Source organism: Lepidochelys kempii, chromosome 27 (assembly GCF_965140265.1).
Source record: "Lepidochelys kempii isolate rLepKem1 chromosome 27, rLepKem1.hap2, whole genome shotgun sequence".
NCBI lineage: Eukaryota > Metazoa > Chordata > Testudines > Cheloniidae > Lepidochelys > Lepidochelys kempii.
Window position 1 is genome coordinate 10,135,689 of NC_133282.1, and position 26,167 is coordinate 10,161,855.

Sequence of the window (26,167 nt, forward strand, 5' to 3'; positions counted from 1 at the left end):
CATTTTGTCACCGAGGCACCCAGTTTAGTGAGATCCCTTTGTAACTCTTTTCAGACAGCTGTGGACTTAACTCTCTTGAGTAATTTTGTATTGTCTGCAAACTTTGCCACCTCACTGTTTACCCCATTTTTCCAGATTATTTATGAATAAATTAAACACAACTGGTTCCAATACAAATCCTTGGGGGATCCTGCTATTTACTTCTCTCTAATATGGAAACTGAACATTTATTCTTACCCGTTGTCTCTTCACTTTTAACCCAGTTATTGATCCATGAGAGGACTTCCCTCTTATTCTATGACTGCTTAGTTTGCTGAAGAGTCTTTGGTGAGGGTCCTTATCAAAGGCTTTCTGAAAGTCCAATCACACTGTCTCAACTGGATCACCCTTGTCCACATGCTTGTTGACATCCTCAAAGAATTCTGATAGATTGGTGAGCCATGATTTCCATTTAAAAAACCCATGTTGACTCTTCCTTGGTATATTGTGTTCATCTGTGTCTGATAATTCTGTTCTTCACTACAGTTTCAACCTGTTTGTCTGGTACTGAAATTAGGCTTACCGGCCTGTAATTGCCAGGATCACTTCTGGAGTCTTTTAAAAAAAATCTGTGTTACATAGTTATCCTCCAGTCATCTGGTACAGAGGTTGCTGTGAGGATGATCTGCAGTTCCATGACCTGGTGGATCGCATGGCGTCCATATTGCACTTATCTTCAGTAGCCGTGGAGGAATCCTTCCATCCAGTGTTCAACATTGTTGGGGCTATCTCCAATAGTAGGGTATCATAACTAATTCTCAGTGGTCTGCTGGATCCTAAGACTGTTTGGTCCATGCCTGCCACTGGCCAGCCTGTTTCCAAGAAGGCAAACAAATTACATCAGATACCCTTGGAGCAGTTTTCATATTTTCACACAGGCTGTGTACCTAGTCCACTACTGGTGGGTACTGCCAGTAGCAGATTGAGGTCTGAACAAGCACATTGCAATCCTGCTGATAGGGAAGGGAAAGAATATTGATTCTTCTTCGAGTGATTGCTCATGTGTATTCCACAATAGGTGTGTGTGCTCGCCACGTACACTGGTGCCGGAGGTTTTTCCCCTAGCAGTACCCGTAGGGGGGAGCGCCCCCCCCCCCGCGGTGCCTGCCTTGCACGGTATAAGGGGGGCTGTGCTCCCCCCACCCTCAGTTCCTTCTTGCCGCCAGTGAAGGTGCATCGGAACTGCTCAGCTCCAGCTTTGCTGCAGCTTGTCCCCAGAACTCTTCGTTTGTTCAGTAGTACCTGAAGTCAGTTAGCTAATTCAGTTAGTTTAATTAGTCATTGAGCCCGGGCCGGGGCATGCTCTGCGCCCCAGGCTTTAAGTTGTGCTGCTCTTGTGGCGCTCTATGCCAAGGAGCGACCCGCATGCAGATTGTCTGCGTTGCTTGGGAGAAACCCATATCAGCGAAAGGTGCAAGATCTGTAAGTCTTTCAAGCCCTGGACTAAAAAAGAAAGGGACATTAGGCTCCGGGCCATCCTGATGGAGTCGGTGCTGGCCCCGACCCCGACATGCTGCTCCGAACTGGTACCCAGCACTGTGGCGTCGGTACACGGAGACCCTCCGGTACCATCGTGCAGTCGACATCGCTCCCTGTCCACGGGGCACGCCAAGAGGACCGGAAAGACTCCCTCTTCGCAATGGCACTGAGGGAAGTCTGAGACAGAGGCTAGGCCCATGTCAGGTAGTCCTCAATCCCCATCAGGCCCTAGGCCTCTAGCTCATGTGGAGCGGAGTAGCCCGGCCCCTTTGGAGCAAGCCTCTCCAGATGTCATCTACGCCCGAAGCCCTCCAGGCAGCCAGGGACATCATGTCCATGCCGGTGCTCAGAGTTCCGCCCATGTTGGCCTCACGCTCCAGAGGCAAGCCGCCGCTGGGATCACCGCAGTCGCCACTGGCCCGGTCTCGGTCTTGGTTGAGGGAATGTTGCTGGCACCGCTCACTGCCCAGCAACCGTTCAGGGCTTAGTCCAGGTGGGATCGCCCTCAACGCTGGCCAGACTGTTCGTATGAGTGCCATCTGACTGGGACTCCTGGCACCACTTGTCTTCGCGAAGTCAATATTGACAGGACCATGGCAGACGTCGCTAACCATCTCGTCTTGCAGGACATGCCGCAGTCGGTCGCGGCACGATCGTCGACGCTGTTCCCGCTCGGACTCCTGTTCCAAGTCTCCGCCGCGACACGGTAGCCCTGGGCGTCAATCGCTGGCGTCTCACCGACGCAGGTCCGCCCGATGAGGCCATTCGCGGAGCAGCTACTACCGTCGGTGCCACTCCTCCGCTTTGAGATCGCAATCCTGTGGCCGATGTAGGTCTCAGCACCGCTGATACTCCCAGTCCAGAGGCAGCAGTGGATTATATGCCAGCCCGGCCTCCCCTCGCAGCCGCCCATTTACAGGCCAACCTAGCCAGCTCGAAAAGCCGGCCCTGCCAGTGCCGCAGCAAGCACAGTGGCACCAAGCATCGTGGCTGGCCTGGTGGTACCAGTGGGCACCGTGGCCTCCAGCACAGCTCCCGGTGCGGGCTCGCTCGGTGGCCAGGGCCTCGGAAGCACCGTCGGCGTCCATCTTCAGACTGCCAGAAAAAAGGTTGGTGGGACCTGTGTCCTCAGTACTGTGCTCAGAGTCTGACCGAGTGGTGGATCCTCCAGTGCTGGACGACACCCAAAGCACCGCACTGGTTTCGCCCCATCCGGAGGAGCTGATTGCGGCCCCGCCCCCCTCCGTCCAGCAGGAGGACTACCAAGCTCACCAAGACTTCCTAAAAAGGGTGGCAGCGAGCCTCCACCTCCAGGCTGAGGGGATGGAAGGGCCCTCAGACTCCCTGTTCAATGTGCTGTCCCCTTCAGCACTGGGCAGGGTGGCCTTGCCGCTCCATGAAGGAGTGGCAAGAACTGCAAATGCCCTGTGGCAAACACAAGCCTCGTTGGCTCCCATCTCTAAAAAGGCTGCACGCAAGTACTTTGTACCCATGAAGGGACACAAGTATCTGTATACCCACCTGGCGCCCAATTCCTTGGTGCTTGAGTTCATCAACCACAGGGAGCGGCAGGCGCAACCAGCCCCGACCCCCAAGAACAAAGGCTGGATACTTTCGGGAGAAAAGTTTATTCATCGTCAAGCTATGAGTAGTAAACCATCAGGCTCTTCTGGGTCACTACGAGTTTAACTTCTGGGAGTCCCTCCCCAGGTTTGAGGACTCCCTCCGGGATAGTGATAAGGAGTTTAAGGCACTCGTAGAGGAAGGGACAGTGGCTGCAAGGGCATCCCTGCAGGCCGCTTTGGATGCAGTGGACACGGCCACATGGTCCATGGCCTTGGCGGTGTCCATGAGACGGGCATCATGGCTTCTGCTCTCTGGGCTCTCCAGCGAAGCACAGTTGTCAATGCAGGATCTCCCTTTCTACGGGAAGGCTCTGTTTGCTGCGGAAACACACACGGCTGCATGGCATGAAAGACTCCTGCACGACCCTCCAGATCTTGGGCCTCTATGTCCCTCCTCTGACAAAACCCAAGTCCAAGCCGCAGCAGGCTCCCTCCCAGGCCTACCTCCCGAAGTACGAGGCCGCCCACAAAAAGCAGCGGGACTATAGAAAGTGCCCACAACGGCAATCCCGGCCTGCCCCCCAGCCTGGGTCTTCTAAGGGCAAGCAGGAAGGCAAAAGGCGCTTTTGATGGGATGCTCGGGGGTACCCTGCCAGTTCTCAGCAGGGACCTACCCCCAATAAAGCTCCTTTTCTCCAGTTGGTTGTGTGCTTTGCTCCTGGAATGGTCGCGGCTCACCATGGAAAGGGGGGCTCAGGCCCATCATGGACCTGCAAGGCCTGAACCACTACATGGTGAAACTTAAGTTCTGCGTGATTTCCCTGGTCTCCATCATCCCCTCCGTGGATCCCGGGGACTAGTACGCTGCCCTTGATCTACAAGATGTGTACTTCCACATCCACATATTCAAGGGGTACAGACGCTTCCTCCGTTTCGTGGTGGGACAGAGTCACTAACAATTCACGATCCTACCGTTTGGTCTGTCCACTGCCCCCAGGGTCTTTACAAAGTGTATGGCCATGGTAGCAGCCTACCTCAGGTGGCAGGGGTCCAAATATTCCTATATCTGGACGACTGGCTAGTCAAAGGCATCTCCCAGTCGCAGATGAGGGATCATGTCGCGCTCCTTCTGTCCACATGTACTACCCTGGGCCTGTTGATAAACAATACCAAGTCCACGTTAATCCCTGTCCAACGCATAGAGTTTATCGGGGCATTACTGGACGCAACATTGGCCAGGGTCTCTCTCCCACCAGATAGGTTCGAGACCCTGAAAGGGCTCATAGACTCCGTCAGAAGGTTCCTGGTGACAACAGCCAGGGGTTGCCTGCAACTGCTGGGTCACATGTCTGCATGCACATATGTGGTCCGTCACGCCAGACTGAGAATGAGGCCCCTCCAGCTCGCAGTTCTCCCAGGCTGCGGACAGAATGGGCAAAGTCCTCACCATGCCGAACTCGGTGATCACCTCTCTGCGGTAGTTGTCTGTCCCAAACAGCATGCTCCAAGGGGTCCTGTTCAGGGACAGGGCCCCATCGCTGTAGCTGGTGTCCAATGCGTCGGACTTGGGTTGGAGGGCCCACGTGGGGAACTTTCAGACCCAAGGCCTGTGGTCTCTACAAGACCTACCCCTTCATATAAACGTCAAGGAACTCAGGGCGGTGCAACTGGCGTATATGGCCTTCTGCTCGCACCTGGAAGGCAAGGTAGTCAGGGTCCTCATGGACAACACGACCTCGATGTTCTATATGAACAGGCAAGGCGGGGCCCTATCCTCTGCCCTCTGCCACAAAGCCCTCAGTCTGTGGGACTTCTGTATAGCCCACGGCATCTACCTAAAAGCCTTCCACCTGCCAGGCACCCAGAGATGCGGATTGCTTGAGCAGGGATTTTCTTCTCAGCACGAGTGGTCTCTACACCAGGAAGTGGCTTACCAACTCTTCCAAAGGTGGGATACTCCCCAGGTGGACCTATTAGCAACCCGGCAGAACCGATGATGCCCCCGGCTCTGCTCCAGGGGTGGCCTAGGGAGGGGTGCTATCTCTGATGCCTTTACCCTGTCCTTGTTAAGCCAGCTCTGCTATGCCTTTCCCCCATTCCCTCTGATCAGTAGGGCCCTGGAGAAAATAAAGACGGACAAAGCCAGGGTCCTCCTCGTTGCCCTGGCAGGGCCCTGGCAGCATTGGTACTGGACCCTCTCGAGGCTGGCAGTAGCTCTGCCATGGCAGTTGCTGCTCCGCCTGGACCTGCTCTCCCAGGACCAGGGCCACCTCCTCTATCCTAACCTAGCAACGCTTCACCTCACGGCGTGGCTGCTCAGTGGCTAGGTGGCGAGGAAAGGACGCACTCGGAACAGGTTCAGCGCATCCTCCTCTAACTCCAGTCGCCCTCCAGTCGCTGCTTCTATGTGGCAAAGTGGTCTCGGTTTTCGAGGTGAGCGGCAGTCCAGGGTGTTTCCCCGATGGCCGCCCCAATCCAGCTTATCCTTGATTACCTCCTCCACCTGAGGGCCCAGGGACTGGCGGTTCCTTAAGGGTTTGGACCGTCTCTACCCATATTCCAAGTCCCTGGTTCCTCAGTGGGACCTAAATCTGGTGCTGGCTCATCTCATGGGGGCCCCGTTTGAACCACTGGCCACGTGTTCCTGGTCTCACCTCTCATGGAATGTGGCCTTCCTGGTAGCTATCACGTCGGCCAGGCAGGTCTCGGAGCTCAGGGCTCTAACCTCTGAACCGCCGTATATGGTTTTTCATAAGGACAAGGTCCAGCTCTGCCCACATCTCGCATTCATCCCGAAGGTGGTCTCCGCCTACCACGTGGGACAGGACATTTTTCTGCCAGTCCTCTGCCCCAAGCCTCACATGACCAGTGCGGAACGTTGGCTCCACACGCTTGACGTGAGGTGAGCTCTGGCTTTCTACCTTGAGCGGACCAAGCCATTCCGAAAGTCTTCGCAACTGTTCGTCGTCTCGACTGAGCACACGAAGAGTCAGCTGATTTCCACTCAGCGGCTTTCTAAGTGGATCACTTCGTGCATCCATTCCTGTTATGAGCTGGCGGGGGTTCTCCCGCCGCCCATTGTGAGGGCGCACTCGACTCGGACGCAGGCCTCATCGGCTGCCTTTGTGGCCCATGTCCCCATCCAGGACGTTTGTAGGGTCGCCACGTGGCCTTTGGTTCACACATTCACCTCACAGTATGCGATCGTCTCCCAGGCCAGGGATGATGCCGGGTTCGGCAGGGCGGTACTACGTCCCAAGAACTTGTGAACTCCTACCCACCTCCAAGAGATGTAGCTTGGAATCACCTATTGTGGAATACACGTGAGCAATCACTCGAAGAAGAGACAGTTACCTTTTCCGTAACTGGTGTTCTTTGAGATACATTGCTCATGTCTGTTCCACATCCCACCCTCCTTCCCCTCTGTCGGAGTTGTCTGGCAAGAAGGAACTGAGGGTGGGGGGAATGCAGCTCCCCCTTATACCGCGCCAGGCAGGCGCCGCGAGGGTGGGGGCTGCTCCCCCCTACAGGTACTGCTAGGGGAAAAACTTCTGGCACCGGTGCACGTGGCGAGCACGGACACCTATTGTGGAATAGACATGAGCAACACATCTCAAAGAACACCAGTTACGGAAAATGTAACTTTCTTTTCCCTAAGTATTAGGGTAGCAAATTGTTAAGCAATTATTGCTCGCTGTGAATTCCGCCTCTGGGAAAAGACAATATTGTTTGTGCAGGATTTGCTGGATGATAACAGGAGATTAGCAAATGCGATCCTAATGGAAGGTCAGAATGTGGCAATGCATGCTCTCAGAGCTTTGTTTGATGCCTGAGACTCTTCTGCTAAAGGATTGGCTTCTTCAGTTACTCTGAGGAAACATGCTTGGCTTTGCTCTTTTTCTCTGGCTTTGGATACTAGTATTAAGGTGAAGGTCGTGGGCTTTTCAGTGAAAAGATGGATGAGTTACTGGGAAAGATCAAAGAGACAAGCTCAAAGACCCCCATTTTTTTAGTTTGATTTCTTCTACTAGGAGAGGATCTTCTACTCCTTTCCATTATCAGACATATTATTATCCACAGTCTTCCTCATTTTATTTCTAATCAAGTCAAAGGCATGAGCTACAACACCAGCACCCTATATCTTTCCAGAACCAACACAAGAAGAGATCTTTCAGATCAAGCCTAAATCTAAACAAGATATTCCTTCCATGTCATCTTTGTTGACCAGCAGTCCTTAGATTTGATGTGAGGATCACATATTGAGAGCCAATTAACAAGGATCCTTCCCTTTCTCTATTTGGAGACACATTAGCCCATTTTATCAGCAAATAGAAGCGTATTACATTGACCTGTCCACAGCAACAAGAGTATTTACAAAGTGCCTCTCTGTGGTAGCAGCTCATTTGAGAAAGCAGAGTATTTTAGTTCATCATTTTTGGACGATTGGTTGTTGAAGGATGCTGTTCATGAAGACCTATTAAGTCACATCTCTTATATAACCACCTTTTTTTTCAGCCCTAGCGCTACTTCTGAATGTCAAAAAGTCTACTCTCTGTCCAACTGGACTCAGTAGCAGGGAAAGCCTTACTACCTGAGGGCAGATTTTTAAAAATGGTGCAATATATTTTAAACATTCAAATATGTCATTCATAAAGTTAATTTCTTTTGGGTCTCATGGCAATTATTACTTATGAGAGTCCATTTTGAGTCTGAAAAAGAGGCCAGTGCAGTATTGGATTTCTCAAGTCTGCAGGATAAATCGGGACAGTATTCAAATGTTGCCCTACCTTGAGACATTCTGAACTTGTTGACATTGTGCTCAGTCATTGAAAATATCCTCAGAGGCATCCAGTTCAAGCCACCTTCACCATCAGTTATGATAACTTCAGATGCATTATCTACACTCACAAAACCACCTTGTGAACCCGTGGCTGAGGGTTCTTTGTGTTATTTATGTCTTACGGCGGCATTTGTTATTGCCATAACATCAACCAGAAGTGTGAGTGAATTAAATACCTTGATGGTCGATCCACCATTTATGGTTTTTCATAAAGATAACATTGTTCTTAGACATGATCCCAGGTTTTTGCCAAAAGTGATTTCTGAATTTCTCATCAATCAGATAATTAATTTAACAGTAGTTTTTCCAAGACCATTTACTAATAAGCGGGCATCTGTTTTACATACTTTGGGTTCAGGAAGAGCTCTTCCATATTATTGAAATGGAGCTAAAAGTTTTCATAAATCCATATGTATTATTCAAGTTTTATGCTAAAAATCGCATGGGTCATATTGCATCTTCCCAAACTATTTGTAGATGGATTCAACAATTTATTTCTGAATGTTACACGTTAGCAGAAATTCCTGTACAATTGCTTTCCCGCAGAGTTGTGGCAGGATCTTTTGCTTGCCTGCTTGCCCTGTTACTGATATTTGCAGGGCTGCAACCTGGAGTTCTGTACATATCATTTTGAACTGTTGTGTCACAAGTGGATACTTTAAAATATTGCAGTAAATGTCCTGAGAGCATTGTTAGGGTTATTAAGTGTGTTCAAGCATTCTTCGTTGTCTGGGCAATTAGACCTTTCTGTGCTTTTTTTGTATTGCAGAGTAATTGCACAAAAGGAGGGTCCTGCCTTTTCCAGACCATAGGGTTGGAGAGGAGCCTTGGACTAGGGGTTTCTCAGGAGTATAACATGGGGGCTTCTTATAGAGTGTTTCAAGCATTTGGGTATGAGAGAGTCCTGGAGAGTGAGACACACAGACCCGTTCTAAGATGGGGCAGCAGCCCTTACCTGAGGTTTCTTCAAGAGGAAAGGTTGCCTGTGTGCAGTTAGTTGCTACCTTTGTTTGAGGAAATGGTACATTTCGTAAATAAACAAAACAGACAAAGTTGATACCTGACTCTGTGTTGCATAAATCTCCTCCAGGCCTCAAAAATTCCTCCCCTGGGCAAAGGGCGACAATATATTTATTTTAAAAGAAAAAGAATATGAAAACCATCTCAGTTCTACAGTTTGGGTGTGATGTTGAAAAGTGGATGAAAATGTGGTAGCCAGAAAAGGATACTGATTGATTAAGGCAAAAGGCTTCAGACTTCCCACCAGCAGGTTGTTTACTGCCTGACTAAAGGCGAGATAGTGAGCTCTACTATTACTGCTTCATTTTGTTTGATGGAAAATTATTTTTGCCTTTGTCAAAATGGAAACAGCAGTTTGGGATTAATATGATCCCATTGTAATTAGATGCAGATTGGCTGTTAGACTTCAAGAGTGGGAGGAAGGAAACCAATAGAGTTCCTTCCTGTCCATAGAGACACATCACTACATACAGAGCAACTGCAGCAATGATGGGTCTACAACAATGGCATGTTAGTTTTATTAACCCTTTGAGAGCTCTGGGGGATACCGTGTTAAATACAACAAACTGGGACTTAACTGATACTCGTGACTACCGCTGTACAGTACAAAATTATGTCCAAAGGAAAACAAGAACTTTTTCAAAAAGTACAGTCAGGGACACATAAGAAGGTGCAGGAAACATGTTAAAGGTCTCAAGACAATAAAATAGAACAAATGAGGTAAGTGAGTTCTCAGAATTGTAGCACTGCACAACTTTGGTAGGAATCCATCCTAGATAACAGTACATGATGTGTAAAGTTTTAAACTTTGAGCCTCTTTATCTTTTCCTCTCTGTCATCTTCTGTTGTTTGCTTTAATAAGGTAAAGATGCACAGGATGTGATTTGTCTTGGTATACATTAAATAAATCCTATGTTAGTGGAGGTTTCCGTTGGTTTGTGAAGACACTGCTTAAAGGGAAATTGGAAGGCCAGATAATTGTGAAACCAGTATTGGTAACTGGTAGCTTTATTGATAGTAATTTCATTGGGTACTTATCTGGTAGTTTAAGCATCTCTGTCTCCTAAATTCTAATTACATTGTTTTTATAAAGGGCATTAATAAATTGTGGCTGGCCCTGCTCAAATGTGCAAAAAAGGAAGGGTTGAGGTGAGCATGGGATCATGGTACACCAGCTATCTCCCTTCATTCACTACTAAACTTCACACCAGAGTGCACACTGCATGTGTGTGCTGTTTCTGCAGGACAGCCCTCCCTCAGGACAGTGAGTGGCCTTTAAGAACAATGTAGCCCTTATATGTGGAATTAGATTAGATTTTAGATTAATTAGATTTTCAGTATCTTTGAAACTGCTATGTTTTTCAGGCATACACTGGGGTATTTGGGGAACATGGAGCTCTTTAAGCTTCTAAATTATTGTGAAAGGCATTTTAAAGATAATTTATGATGTTTTTCTATGCTAGCCAGTGAAAATGTATGCTTAACACAGCTCATATTAGCTTACTCTGTTGTTCAAAAGTGTTTAATTCAAGTATAATCAAACTGACTAGTATCACTGTTACCTAAATGGTTGTGGAGTAACAGCCGTGTTAGTCTGTATTCGCAAAAAGAAAAGGAGTACTTGTGGCACCTTAGAGACTAACCAATTTATTTGAGCATAAGCTGAAGTGAGCTGTAGCTCACGCAAGCTTATGCTCAAATAAATTGGTTAGTCTCTAAGGTGCCACAAGTACTCCTTTTCTTTTTGCTAAATGGTTGTGGAGAGGCAGTGCATAAAGAGGTACTATCTGATATTCCAAATAACTTTACTACTTAAAAACCAATTTCATGGCACCAAATATTTTACCTATCCTTTTAACCTAGTTTTTAAAATAATTTTAATAAGATTTTTAAGTTTTATTTGAATGCTCTACGTGATAGAGTATAGATCATAAAAGTAAAAAGAGTAAGTGTGTACCTTTTGATATTTTAATAATGCATGCCCTTTTTCACAAATACAGATTTTCTCTGTTTTTTTCCATCTACTGTGATATTTCTGTAGAGCCCTTTATAAAAAATTCAGTTAACCAAATCATTATCTTGAACTGTGTTTTCATACTCTGAATGAAAGCACTCATTTGAAACTTCCATGATTTAGAGGTTGTCAATCTGGGCTTGTAGCTAGGGGGCTGTTGGTGATTTTCATTCTGTCTTCATGCACAATAATTTTCAAAAATCAAGGGAAGGAATTTTCCAATAAGAATTTTATACTATGAACTAAAAATGTAGGTATAGCCACCCCATCCTCAGTTGTATTAGTGCTGCTGTGTGCCACTCCAATGGCGTGAAGCAGCTCTAAACTCCGCGTAGTGAACCCCAGGAGGATAACCCCGTGTAGTGGGATTCTTGAACGTTGTAGAGCTGCTAGAATAGTTCCTATGACACCTTTTCCTTGACATCACACCCAGAATAGAAACATGACCAGAGAAAGTGACATGGCTGGAGTTCCCCTGCACCCTGGTGCCACCCAGCTGCTATAATGGCCCTGGGGCCAGAAGCAGATGACATGAGTTACAAGGGCTGCCAAGCTGCTGTAACTTGCTTTGGGAAACTGGCATTTGTGGACAGCTGTCCTAAGATCATTGCTCTTCCTAGCCAAGAAACAAAGCTTTGGGTTTTAGACATTCTCATACTAATTGTATTGTTATACCCCAATTGAAGTGTAGGGTCTCTCTCAAACCAGAACCAGCAGGATCATTCAAAAGAAAGAAGCATTTTTGCATACAATCACTGAGCAGGTTGTCACAAAGTTCAGTTGATTTATCTATAAAAATCTTTTATATATTTTAATATAATACTATACTTTTATTTCACTCATAAGTTTTACCTTTCTGTACACTCAAAGCTATTGGCCCATCCCTGAAGTTCTTACTGATGTAAACCTCCTATTTAAGAAGTTTTAACACTTTAAAACTCTTCTTAAAGACATTAGAAGTTTTGCCTGGGTAAGGACTAATGGCTTTTGGATTGTACCATGTACTTGCTATATTTGTATATGTTGTTATGGTCTTTAACATTGTGTACAGCTAGGCTAAAGTAACTCTCAGAGTATGATGCATTTAATTACTAGTTGCTTGTTTCTGCTTTCAGCTTGTGTTTGCTACATGTACTGAAACATCTCTATTGAGCTGCTCATCTGTTGTTACTAATCTGGTCAGCTGATCAATGAAGACTGGCATGTAATTAATTGTAAAATATTTACATGTTCCTTTCAGTATCTGTCTGGAAAGATTTACTTGTTACTGTTTACTGCTGCAGCTTTACTATACAGTTTCAGGAGGCGATAACAAGAAACATTTTTTTTTTGCTGGTTTGTTTAAACAGTTATTTTCAAAGGAAAGCAATATTTAACACAGTATTCCAATTTGCTGCTGACTGTGGACTTGTTTCACATACGTTAAAAATTTTGTATTTTTACAAAACTGTTCAAGACAAAGGAATTAATTGACTCATGGAAAAAGAGCAAGTATGATTCTGATTTTATTAAGAAGTCTGGGATCAGCAGAAGAAAATTAAACACAGATCTATTTTTTTTTAGTCTATGCATCTGCAAGGACCTCATGCAGTGTGACTACAGTGGGCAATACAGATATAAAAAAAATACCATACAAGATATAGTCAATTGTTTTTTCCTCCTTTTTAATTCTGTCACTCACACAACAAGATTGACCTGCTTTTCTGCTGTTCCTAGAAGATAAGTGATGGTATTTGAGGAAAAGTTGCATCTACCTGACCTATCTGCTATGTTGATATACTTATGCTGTTTTGGTTCTCATGCAGATGGAGGGAGCGAGGAACCACCAGACCGAAGACAGGCAAGTGTAGAATCCCGCCAGAGCCGATCTGGGCAAGGTAATGTTTGTATCATTTTCCTTCAAGAGCTTACTTCTCTTACGTTAGCACTTTGTGCAGTTTTTCTGTTTTGATAAGATATCCAGCTCTTCTGATTTATTGTAGCTTTTATTGTAATTTAGATATACACAAATTTAATAACCATCAGAAAGGTACAAAATGATCAATTTTAAGGGTTGAAATGAAGCTGGAATCATGTATGGTGCACAATATTCTAGTGGGACCCTTTCAAACAAATACTGTAGTATCTATTAATTTACATATCTGGGCGTCACATCCTCAGTTCCTCAGGCTGTGGACTGGGGATCTTCTTGGGGGCTGGGGGTGAAGGTGTTCTTCCTACTATTCCACAGAGCAGTGGCAGAGGTACTCAGCAGGCACCTATCTTCTGCACCCACTTCTGGAGAGGAGTGCCTGGGTAGTAGCATCTAGTGTGGGCTCTGGAAATCCTGTCCTTCACTGCAATGCAGCAGCAGAACACCATTTCCTTCTGGCAAGTTTCTCCATCCTCCAATGCTGAGGTGGGAGGTCCATGTTGTATTTATGGAGAGCAGCAATAGAGTAAGAGTAGAAAAGAGAATTTGGATCTGTTAAATAATGTTTTAGGTCATTCTCTGGGGCTGTGAAAGTCCTGCTGTTTGGAGCCTTAAATGCAGCTCACCAGCCTACTAAGGCGACATTCGATAGAAACATGCTTCTCACTGGTAGTATGTTTGCTCATTCACTTTGTGGTTTTCTGCACCAGATTCCAAGAGTAATTCTGTTTCACTTTCCTTTTCCTTCCCCAAATCTGTTGTTGCTGTAGAGTCCGAATAGTTTATTGAAGTGATGTTGTCTTCAGAGCAATAGTTCTGTTCTTTGGCTGTGTTCCAGTGTTGCCAGCAGAATATTGTATTGGCAAAAGTATTCTGGATGATTGAAGTCTGCAGACAAATTTAGGGGTATGGGTATTTGGAACTAAAACTATTGAACCCTGTGAAATGGCAACTGTTGATAGAGGTTTGTTGTCTGTAATAGTTTTTTTAATTTGGAATTTTATATCTTAAATAATAAGAATTGAGGCTAGATTAGAAAGAAACAATGAATTCTAATGCGTCTACAAACTCCGACAGCCACATTGCATTCAGAACCAGGTTGCTTTCCTGGACTTTTGTTAGGGAATAGAAGATTAATAATAATAAATGATAACCTGTTCTTTTCAGTCTGCTCTCTATTTATTATACAAAAGCTATTATTGGTAATATTAATTGTAAAAGGAGTATCTAGCCCATTTTCTCTGATTGTGCTCTCTGATGTAGTTTAATTGGCTTAGATTTAAAATATATACAGACATACATATACATAGGTTTAGCTGAAATGCAGATTTCAGAATGTTCTGATTGGACATAACAATCAGGTACTTTGATGGTCTGAGGTACTATATTCTTCCAAAGCACATTGCTGAATACTTGCTAGACGTACCTGTGATTCACTGGAAAAGATCTTTTCATGCTGTGGGAAAAATGCTAATCTGTGGGCTGCAGGTATGTTGTTTGCTAGTGTGTACTTGATGAAGAACATTATATACACACACAAAATCATATTAAAAGGTCATTATTAAGGTTGCAAAGTCAAGCACTCAAACATTAGGAAATGCCAGAACTAAGGTGCTTGAGTTTACATGAGCAAAACAATGTATTTTTTACCAGCCTCATTCTTGGAAACAAATGAACTCTTTGGGCTGAAGTTTTCCACTAAACTTCAGCCTGAGGCAGACCCTTAGTATAGAAGATTTCAGCCCAGATGGTTAAAGTTTGGCAAAGTTATAAGCTATTGAAAACAAGATCATATAATTATACAATTTTAATAGTAGGCAATGCTGTGAGCCCTGTCTATAATAAAATGGCGAGGGGGAAAAAAAAAGGTGACTCATATAAAGGTAGATGACAGCATATATAAAAATATGTATGTAGAAATGGTTTAGTAATTGAAATGGTCAAGTTTCAGAGTAACAGCTGTGTTAGTCTGTATTCGCAAAAAGAAAAGGAGTACTTGTGGCACCTTAGAGACTAAATAAATTGGTTAGTCTCTAAGGTGCCACAAGTACTCCTTTTCTTTTTGTGAAATGGTCAAGTTAAACAAGATAAAATTTTGGCTTTATCTCTTTCTTTCCCTCCAACACATGGACAGATACATTATTCATAAATTTTCATTTAGGAGTTCTGGAGAAGGCCAGTTTTGTCCAAATAGCATCTTGTTAACCTGATGATTAAAGTGACTGACCTGTTTCTTATTTGGTACCATTTATACATACTTTAATACGTTAATTTTTAAAATTATTGTTAATCGTTTCCTGTTGAACTATGTTAATCATGTATCTATGTAAATGTATCTGGTCTTTCACAAACCTATATTGAGTCATTAGACATCTATTTGTTATTTATAAAACAATTGTATTGATGGAAAACCCTGTTTTGTATGCTCATTGTTTGCTGCACACAAGTATGGCATGTGTGTGCAAAAATGTGAGCACATTTTGAAAACGTAGGCCTTTATTTCCTGAACTCTGCACAGTGATTGTTGTGTAAGTCTAACCATCAGAGGAAGCCCATGAAGTCCCATGAATGGATCAGAAATTAGATGAAAATTTTAAAAATATCCAATTATTTAAGGGCATATTCCCTGTCTCTCCTCCATTCACCTGAAACCACTCAAAGGTTGTGGCTGGAGGAGACAAACCTAGTTTATAAACTGGAATCCCTTCCTTCCTCACTTCACTTTCATGATTCCAATGTTTCTTGCCTCACTTTCACACCCCTCCTCTATGGGACCCAGCCTCTCTATTCCCCTTCCTCTCATGAGCTGCCTCTATAAGAGGTTCCCTCATTTCAAATCCAGGTAGTATCTTCTCATTCCACCTTTTAATATTTTTCAGCCTGCTGAGGCCCATAGTGCAATTCAGTGTGTGACAAAGACCCAAAATGAAAGATGCACACAAATTATTTTATGTTGTAAACTTAAGATGCCATTAGTGTAAATGGCTCTTACTTATCTAGCCGCAGTTTCATGATTCTGTTTCTGAAGTAAATAATTTTGAAACCACACATATGAAGGGGACACCAAATTTCTGTGGAAACTAAGATAACTTTGAGACTAAAAGAAGTGATGTCCTTTGAAATGAGGAACAATTGAGACATATAGAATTGCCAACCTCAAGAGATCAAAAATCATGAATCAGATCCCCAATAAAAGTGAAATATGGCTCCAAAAGAATGAGATTTATTTTTTAAGAAATAATACATTGTGTTTTTGGTCTGACTCTTGATTTTTGAGCTCTTCTGACCATTCCCAATGTGTGTGGTGACCATGAGTGTTGCCCACTCTTTCACATTTATTGAAAAGGTGGATTTAAACCCCAGGCAGGAGCTGAGACCCTGAACACCCAAAGCAGTCCTGTCATCCTAGTTTGTCATGACTCGCTGGTCTCGAGCCCAGGTCCACAGAGTTGATGGGAATGGCCACGCTCCAACCCTCCAGCTGATCTGTGACCCATGAAGTCAAGGCACAGTTCCTACTTAAGCCTGCAGTAGGAACAGGAAGCTGTGTGAACAACTGGGCCCCACCCTGCTATGGAATGTGTGCCTTATGCTTAGGGTGACCAGATGTCCCATTTTTATAGGGACAGTCCTGTTTTTTGGGACTTTTTCTTATATAGGCGCCTATTAGCCCCCACCCCCTGTCCCATTTTTTCATAGTTGCTATCTGGTCACCCTACTCGTGCTACTGCTCATGCTTATGCAGCTTGATTTCCTGGCATCTGACTCATAGTTCTGATCTCCAGTTTATCTCCTGCCTCTGACCCAGCTTGACTCTAGTTCCTGACATGGTTCTGATCTCCAGTTTGCCTCTTGCTTCTGACTTCCCGGTATCCTGACCCAGCTGACTCTGGACTCCTGTCTCAGGACTGTAGACTCTGGCTTTTATTACTAGGTCTGGCCACCCATGACCTGACCATGACACAGTTCCCACATCAATGTTGATACCACATCTGCCTATCTCATCAATTCTGCCTCTCCCACAGCCCCCACATCTGTTCTGTCCCCACACGAGTGCTGCAGTCTGCCCCCATATCAGTGCCAGTTCCAATCTTTATCCCCCATATCAGTGCTGCCCTCAGCCTCTCATCTGCCCACCATCCTAATCTTTCCATCAGTTCTGCTCTCCCAACCTCACCACTAGTCCTCCTATTACTCCTGGGGCTCTTCACTCCAGCCCAGCCTGGTCTCAGGGGGCTGCAGTGGTGCCTTATCCCTCTCGCCTATTCCCATATTGGTTGTTGCATAGAGGGGAAGAGCGAGGCGCGATTTCCATTGCTTATTGGAGAGGAGGAAAGAGCAGAGACCTACTGAGCTGATGGGCACTTTGATTCCTCTTTCACCCTCCCCTCCCATGAAAACAGTGAGCAGAGGGGGAGAGAATCTACCTGCATCCTGCAGGGTTGAACTTCATGACAGGGCTGGAGCTCTCATGTCATCACAAGACAAGCTCCAGCCCTGTCGGAAACCCCATCACTAACAAAAAAATTCTGAGAGTTGGCAATACTGGAGGCATGCTACTGCTCCACATCCCTCGTCTTATTCCATGCCACCCATTTATACCCTCCAAGACTCATGCCCCTCCTCTCTTTCCCTAGGTTCCTATCCCTTTGTAACCCACCTTCTGACTCAGCCTAGCGGTAGCTGAAAAACACAGCATGGAGCCAGTACCAGTTCAGTTTCTGTATGTAAACATTCAAAAATTGGGATTTTTTTTCTCTCTGTATACACTTGAAATGAGCTCTGAATGAGTGTGTCCCTTGGAATAGTCACAGTTAACAGGAAAGGGAAAGAAAACAAAGGAAAAAAGTAACAAAATACCACTTACCCTAACTTTTAGCTTGCATGAGCACAACCTAAGATATGGCTGCAGGCCAAATATGTGGGCTAGTACAGACAGGAGAAGCGTCATCATGTTGGCATTGAGTTCTGAAGATGAAAACAGATTGGTTCAGAGCTGTCCAGGAGAAGAGACAGTCTGACTTGTGCATGGGGAAAAATGAAGGGTGTTTAAGCTTCATGTGATTATTATTAACTGTAACCTATGTTTATTCCATATGCTAACATGTTATACATACTATACCACAGGGGCTTAGAGATTTTGTTATGCATAGAATTTAAGTGAGGCGATCAGACTCTTGCAATATAAATCAAAACACAATTTGGAATATCACAAAAAAGTTTATCTATTAAGTCTATGACATTTTGTCATATTGAAATAATCCAGAAGACAATTTACTATTTAGTATATGCACTGTATAGGAAATGTCTTGTGTACGTATATGTTGTAGCAATACTGCTAAAGTTGTGGGTCAGTCACTGTAAATCCTTTGTTTCAGTGATTTATAAATCAGTAGAAAGATATTCTGTTTGACTGAAGCAAATTTCAGAATAATCTGTTCAAATCCTTTTGAATTTTGCAATTGTGAAAAAATGAGAATTTTGATTTCTCCCTTTTTCCCATCCCAAAGATATTCCTTTGCTTTTACTGAATTCAGAATCATTTTTTTGTTAAAATTAAAATCTGGTAGGTAATCCATAAATAAAACATTTTTAATTTAAGTTTTATTAATGATTAAAAAAGAGAGAGAGAGAGAGAGAAAGGTCCAGTGTTTTGAGCAAGAGACTGAAATCCAGTGATTCTGGATTCTCTTTCCAGCTCTGCCAATTACTTGCTCTGTGTGACTTTAAGTAAGTCAATTAATTTTTTGTGCCCCAACTTCTGTATCTGTAAAATTAAGATAATATCCCCTGACAAGGATTTTATGAGGGTTAGTACATTAATGTTTGCAAAGCATTTTGAGAATTTAGATGGCAGGTGCTATCAATTTGTATGGCTATTTGTTCACATTATTGCTTTATTTATTGTTCATTTTATATAGAAATACACGGGACTCTCAGTTTCCCCTCAGCTTTAGACAAGTACCAGATATTATGGCCACAAATTCTTTTGCAGACCTATACTATAATGGAGCAAATGCAGAGCATGCAAGCCTTACACATCTCTTCAAAGAACCACATGCAGTAAAGTGTGTGGTGCTTACTAAAGCTGTCTCAGAATGCTGGAATTTGAACCTGTATCTTCAGGGAATTTTAAACCTGTGCATAGCGCCCCTCAGGGGCATCATCCTGCAAACTGCTGAGCACTCTGGCCCCGTCCAGCAAAGCATTTTGGCATGTGCTTAACATTTAACAGTATGAAGTGAAAAGAGCAGACGAAAGCATCCAGCTGAAAGTATTTTTAGCAATCATGGCAAAAATTGTTATCCATTCTGAATTAATTGGAAATCTGCATATCAAAGAAACTGCAGTGTAATGACCTTGAGGTTATTAAAATCTTAAAAGCAAAAAAAAAAAAATCAGTTAAGGATTATATCTTCAATACATGGGCAAAGTAAAATAACGTGGATTGTAATGAATGCTCATCAGTTGTCACATGAATGTTAAGAGTCCTACATGGAGGCATCCAGTACTGCACTTGAGCATACATATGCAATAATAGTTAATTTTTGTTTTGTTTTTCACTGTAGAAGGATACAGCTATGTTGTGAAGTATTCCATGACTTTGAGATTGGTTATGGGTCCATTTTAGCTGTAAAATGTATAACTTTTTATCAGTTTTCTGATAAGGAGTTGTCTGAGAACTTCAGCATTATTTAAATCTGTTTCCTGCTATGTGAATGAATAATGTATTCCCTTGACTATTTTACACTGTTGATATAGCCTTTTTTGGACAGCTACAATAAACTCAGGCTGTTGTCTCTTCTGAATTATAATGTATTGAAGGCATTTATCTTTTCTGCTTCATCCACATGTGACAATTCAGCTCTGTTATCCATCCTCTGTGAATTAGTTTTTATAAACCTACATTTTATTCACACAAACTACTGAAAGTCACACAAAGCTATCCAATGGAAATCAAATAATTACTTTCAGAGAGGAAAATTATAACACAGGAACAAAGGTGATCAGAGCCCATGGCTATAATCTATCTGATCTTTTGCAAAATCAAAGAAATGAGATGATATGGGAGAAATTTAGATGCACCTCTCATAATTCTCTGCTCAGTAAGTATAGTTTATGCATCAGGTATCAAGTCATGTATATTTGCAGTAAAATATAAAGGATAACAGTTGTAAATATGGAGGCAAGTTATCCCAGAACTCCACAGTACTCCAGTGTATTAGCGAGATGCCTCTGGAAACGGAAGGTCCTTAAGTAATTCTTTTCAAATATTAGAACTGATTTGTTGCAAGTGATGTGTGAAAATTTGGATCAGTTTTTATTTTTAATGAATCAGTTAATCCATTCCTGATCACAAAACTGACCTCGAGAAACTAGTTAAAAATGTGAAGATAATGATCCAGATTATGCCCTAAATTACGCGTTTGCAACCCCACTCTTTTGTAAAAGAACAGCAACTCAGTGAACGGTACTTTTTGTCAAATATTTAATTTTCCACCCAGGCAAGTTGAGCTTCCTTTCCAAGCCAGTAGTTTAAGAAACTGAATGATATGAAGCCCCAAAGTACCATTCTGGACCTCAGAGCACGTGCTTCCAAACAATTGGCTTAAGAACAGTTCTGAGATGTCGTCATTACTTGGGAGAGAGAGAATATGGCATTTAATATGCGGCAGTTTATCGCTATAAAATTAAAGATTGATGCAGATCATTCCTTTTGCAACTTTTGCGTAGCAGAGGCTAGCACAGATTTTGACAAATTTCTTTTTGTGGCCCCAAATACTAATAATTAAGAGGAGCAGCACAGAACTCATAGCCCAAGACGAACAAGAGCTAAGGTGGCTTCAATTCCCTTCCAACCCTGATCTTCTATGATTCTAGCAAAGTCACCTTCATGCCTTCCCAATTCTGGGCTGCTCTGGGAGCCAGAGTAGCCAGTGGTGTAATTTTAATAGCCCCAGTCGAAGTCACAGCAGGCTGCCCTGTGCGTGGCTGTGCTTCTCAGAATCTCTGCAGTGTTCTGGGCTGGTACTATGCTCCTCCTGCCCCAAGCATGCTCCCTGTGCTGGGGTTTGTGAGGGAGTCCTGCAGTAATTTTCCTCAGTTCCTATACATGGGGAAATTTTCCCCAGGCTGGATTCAGGGCTTCTCAAGACCCTTTGTACCTCTCCAGCACTTGTAACAGGCATAAAGGGACAAGAAAGGGGTGACAATCTCATGCATCATTTCTAATTTTCCCTCTTCTATTTAACTAAGAACTTGACCATCAGTTAGCAAAACTGAGGGAGGCTTAATGAATAAATCATAATTTTCCATATTACTTACTCAGTGTCCAAATTTTTTTTTTGCTCTCTGTATACAATATGGCAAATATACATATCTGTACTATAATTCAAATGTCTCTGTGCAATTGTTAACAATTTGTCCCAATGTACTGAATATTCAAAATATTTGCTTAAAAATTCTGGTAAAATTAGTAACTGGAGGAGGAGCATAAAATAACTTTGATCACAAGCAAAGATCTGCTCATTCCGTACATTGCAGGGAGAAATTAATTCTGCCTCCAAATGCTCTCTACATTAAAATAATAATAATTCCCATCAGTCTTCAGTTTGCTTATATTGTAGTAACTGGGATACTGTCGCCCCATGGCATCATATCTGAGAACCTTCCACAGAAAATCAATAGCAAAGTCAGCAGAGAGCTTCAGTGGACTTCTCTCACACTTCTCCCTTTTTAGGGTTAAGCCTCTCCTTGAGGTAGAGTTGTGAGCTTCTTTTAAAGCTTTTATTAATTTCCTTTTCTTTTGTTCGTTTGTTTTTTGTTTGGCTGGGCTTTGGGTAGAAGGGGGTTCCAGAGCAATTGCAGAAATGAGTGGCAGTGAGATACAGAATAGACTTTGAACTTGAAAAAAGAACAAGGACAAATAAAATGAACCATTTGACTGTACTGTTCTTTGAGGAGCTTCAATTAGATTCTAAAATTATCACCTGAGTTCAAACAAAGCCAACAATTCAATTCGGTAAAGGTATTTTACTTAGCCCAAAGACTCTTTATTGCCTAGTGATAAGACTGCAGAAAATGTAGAGCTTTCTATCTACATAAAGTGTTTAAGAATCAGAGAAACGTGAGCCAAATTCTCAGATGGTGTAAATTTGCATAGCTCCACTCTGCTGATTTATACCAGTTGAGACTCTGACCCAGTATCTGCTCTGAGTAAATCTAGTCTGTCCATTAGCAGGTAACCTTGTAAAGAATGACTTCTCATCTGTAAGCCAGCAATTTAGCTCAGATTTCCTGTTCTACAAGAACGTTAAAGAAATAATAAGGTAACAGACTCCATCTTTCGCAGCTCCTCTATCATTCTAATAAATGAGAGGGGAGAAGTGAAAAGAGCAATAGATAGCATCACTGGACAAACAGAAATCTAAGGGATCTGTTTCTGTGTGGTCCCATAGAATTGCATGAAATACACATTAAGGTCTGTTAATTCTGTAGTTTTTAGAGCCTAAAGATTTCTGACTAGTCTAAGATTCCAGAATTTTGGATGTGTGCACCAGACAGGAATCTTTTGGATGGGGTTGGAGGAAATCTATTTGGGATTGTAAGTCATAAGAAACAATACATTTGAAAACCTTTATGAACAGACTCCTTACACTTTATTTTAAAACAGATCTATTTTATATCATATAATGTAAGAATTTCTGTATATCTATTGACAAATATCCTTCTATAAACAAAACCAAACTCTAAACTATGTCAAACAAATTTTTCAGAGTAACAGCCGTGTTAGTCTGTATTCGCAAAAAGAAAAGGAGTACTTGTGGCACCTTAGAGACTAACCAATTTATTTGAGCATAAGCTTTCGTGAGCTACAGCTCACTTCATCGGATGCATACTGTGGTTTCCAAATAAATTGGTTAGTCTCTAAGAAACAAATTTTTTATTTTCATTTTAGGAATATTTGTATTTAGGAATGTAAATGTCTTTTATACATTTATAAATATATTTATTTTAAATAAAATAATGTATTTAATTATTTAAAGCAGCAATGAAATTGAAAAATAGAATACAATATACATTTATAGCTACCATGACAGAGTACAAAAACTGATACTAGTGAGCACAAACCTGTTAATCATCATTTATTATTGTATTTTTGAAAGATTAGCAAGAGCACTAGGTGGTGCTCTTTTATTGCAGAGTATTAAAAATTCAAATTAATAAATAAATCATATTACAAAGTGAGGAAGCAGGTAAAATGAAGAAGGTAAATATTGATGCACTGTGTAATCCAGGCACAGAGCAGATCCGAGTCTATATCTTCTGTCTCCCAGGCCAAAGAGTCATTCTCACACACTCTCTTGCTCTTTTGCCCAGTTAATATTTAAGTATTTATAGAAAGTCGAACCGCTTCAACAGGAAAGATTGACTGCGGGATAACGTATAGCTTGGTGGTAAGGGTACTTCTTTGGTAGAAGGGAGACCTGAATTCAAGTCCCTGCTCCAAAGAGTATTTAAATGTTTGTGCAATGTGGAACAGCTTCAAAAGGAGACACTGAGAGCAACCAACCCCTGAATAGCCTGTAAACCTGGTGATTAGGATGCTTACCTGACAGGAGATATATCTGAGTTCAAGTCCTTGCTCCACAGTAGGGACTCAAACCCTCCCGTCTCCAAGGCAAGTGGCCTACTAACTACTGGGCTAAAGGTAATAAGAGGGACATGCGTACACACGCGCACACACACTTTTTTTGAAGCTGAGTGGACTTTTCCAATTTGCTGACAAATTCCAAAAATTTTCGGAACCAACATGAAGATTTGTTCTGATTTTTTGGTTTGTTGGCTGAAAAAAATCAGTTATTTGCCCAGGGTAGTAATTACATGAAAACTGATCGCTACAGAATGCTTAACAAAGCAAAATGGTTAAACTTAAAATCTAACTAGTTATGTTGTTCATTACTCTATATCAGACATTCACCTGTTTGCTATTGTATAAATGTAATTTCTTCATGGGAAGCATAAACATTTTGTAAGATGAGCATGAGAAGGAGCAGTCCAATCCTAAAAAGTTTGTGTGATTTTTTGAGAAATAGTATGGAAATATTAAAGCGTCTAGCCAGCCTAAGCCAGCAAATTCCTGAGTCTAGGAAATGATAAAAACAGTAGGCTGCCTTTTATTACAAACTGTTCTGTTTTATTTTTACGTTCCTGTCAGGCACCTCCACAGAGAACGACTGTGCTTTTGAACCAGACTACGCTATTCCACCACTCCCAGTGACCGAAGGTATGCAGCACATTCGGATTATGGAGGGCATGTCTCGCTCTCTTCCATCCTCCCCCTTACTCACACATCAGTCTATCAGTGTTCGGCTCCAACCTGTGAAGAAATTAACTGGTAAGGACTTTAAATAAGTTCAGTGGGGCTTTTAAAATCGGTCAGTGCAAAATTTTAGATAAAACTCACCAAACAAGTTTCTTTGCACAAATCTTCATTAGTTAACTACATGGCCTGCTGGAGTCACAATATTTTGTAATTGGAATATACACCCATGTTTACAATATTAAATTACTGTAGGAAAATGGGTTGGATCTCAATTTAATAGCATGATCTGTCTAGTCTTTAAATAATCATCTGGTTTTCACACATTTTAGTTTTGCAGGGATGTTCTAAGTAGTACCAGAATATACCGTAATTCCAGTCTCCTCATGAATCAGTTTGCTCAAGTCAGGCCAACTGATGGAGACATTTCAGCAGTCTAAATACCGTTATGTTAAATTTTTGCATGCTGAGAGAAAGAGACTTCAGCAAACTGTACATTATTTGATGCAGCACATAGTGACTTTTCATGTATGTTTTTAAATAAGTTTATTTTAAGTAATTTATTTGGTTTCTGTGGACCAGATTTGTAAAGGTATTTAGGTGCTTAAAGATGCAGATAGGCACCTAATGGGAGTTTGAAAAGCACCTAAGGACTCAACTCCTACACTAAGTGCTCAGAGGCTGGTCATCATAGGGACACTGCAGCTGGGATTAGCAGGGGAAGCGCTGAAGCCATCGGGAGCCTGGGGCAAAGTAGCAGGAAGGGAGCAGGACGGAGCCACTGATGCCTGGCAGGCCAAACAGCAGGCCTTTTTAGGCCGGATCTGGCTTGTAGGCTGCTAATTGAAGAACACTGGTCTATAAGTACTTACATGGAGAACAAATATTTACTAATGGACTTGTCAGTCTCACAGAGAACATGGTCCAATGGCTGGAAGTTGAAGCTAGACAAATTCAAATTGGAAGTGAGGTATAAATGTTTAACAATTAGAATAATTATCCATTGGAACAACTTACCAAGGTTTGTGGAGACACTTTTTAAATCAAGAGTAGGTGTTTTTCTAAAAGATCTGGTCTAGGAATTATTTTAGGGGAATTCAATGGCCTTAGTGTGGCTAGATGATCACAATGATCCTTTCCGGCTTTGGAATCTATGAAATCTTCCAACTTTTATCTTGTCTATTTAGATTGTAAATTCTACAGGGCAAAGATTGACTCTTACTATATGGTTGCATAATGTCTATTACAATGACATTCTAATCCTGGTTGGGGTCTTTAAGCACTATTGTAATATAAATAAAAAATAATAATAATGCAATGGTAGATGTAGTGTATGTTTCTGTAATATCAGTATTGACTTGATCCCCTGGAACTGTGGGTTCAGTTTAGTTGTAAGCTCTGGTAAGCAGCATTCAGTGCTCCATTATCTTCATGGTGGATAGGTATCTTTGTGTTGTGACACAGCAAGTATGCTTAATTAATTGTGAGTGCAAAACTGGAGACTGCTTCTCTTAAGTTAGGCTTTGTGTGCTTTCCCACTGATAGCTCTGCCCCTTGCGGTCAACAGAAAAATGAAGCAAATTAGAACTCATCCCATTCTTCAGTTTAGGTTCCAGCCCCCCATTTACATTATACTACAGGATTCTTTAAAAATCCTCGCTGCCACAATGATAGACACATGCAAGAAAAAGGAAAGTTTACTTACTCTCAGTGCTCCAGTAACAGGTATATTGCCTTTGCAGAGTTGCATATGTGCCATCAGAGCTCCATGAATCAAAACATTTAGTGTGAAGTTATATAAGGGACCATCTCCCCACTGCCCTTAGTTCTTTTGCAACAATTGAGAATATCAAATGAGGACTCCAAAGAAGCAGGGAACTAGGATGAGTGAGTCTGGGTCTTCCCAGGCAATAGACTTTGAGAACTCCATCTACGGATGAGTAACGTAACTTTCCTTTCTGCATCAGTGATTGAC

General features: G+C 42.7%; 1 protein-coding gene across 14 annotated transcripts in view; it reads left to right on the forward strand.

Moving 5' to 3' along the window:
- TANC2 (tetratricopeptide repeat, ankyrin repeat and coiled-coil containing 2) overlaps window positions 1–26,167 on the forward strand; it is a 693,994-nt gene that overhangs the window by 328,135 nt on the left and 339,692 nt on the right. For 10 of the 14 annotated variants that reach the window (XM_073325985.1, XM_073325979.1, XM_073325984.1 and 7 more), the window contains 2 exons: window positions 12,763–12,834; window positions 24,088–24,267. In XM_073325985.1, coding sequence (XP_073182086.1) covers window positions 12,763–12,834; window positions 24,088–24,267 — 252 coding nt within the window. The remainder of the gene's footprint in view (window positions 1–12,762; window positions 12,835–24,087; window positions 24,268–26,167) is intronic. The other 4 variants (XM_073325986.1, XM_073325988.1, XM_073325989.1 and 1 more) reach the window with 1 other exon arrangement.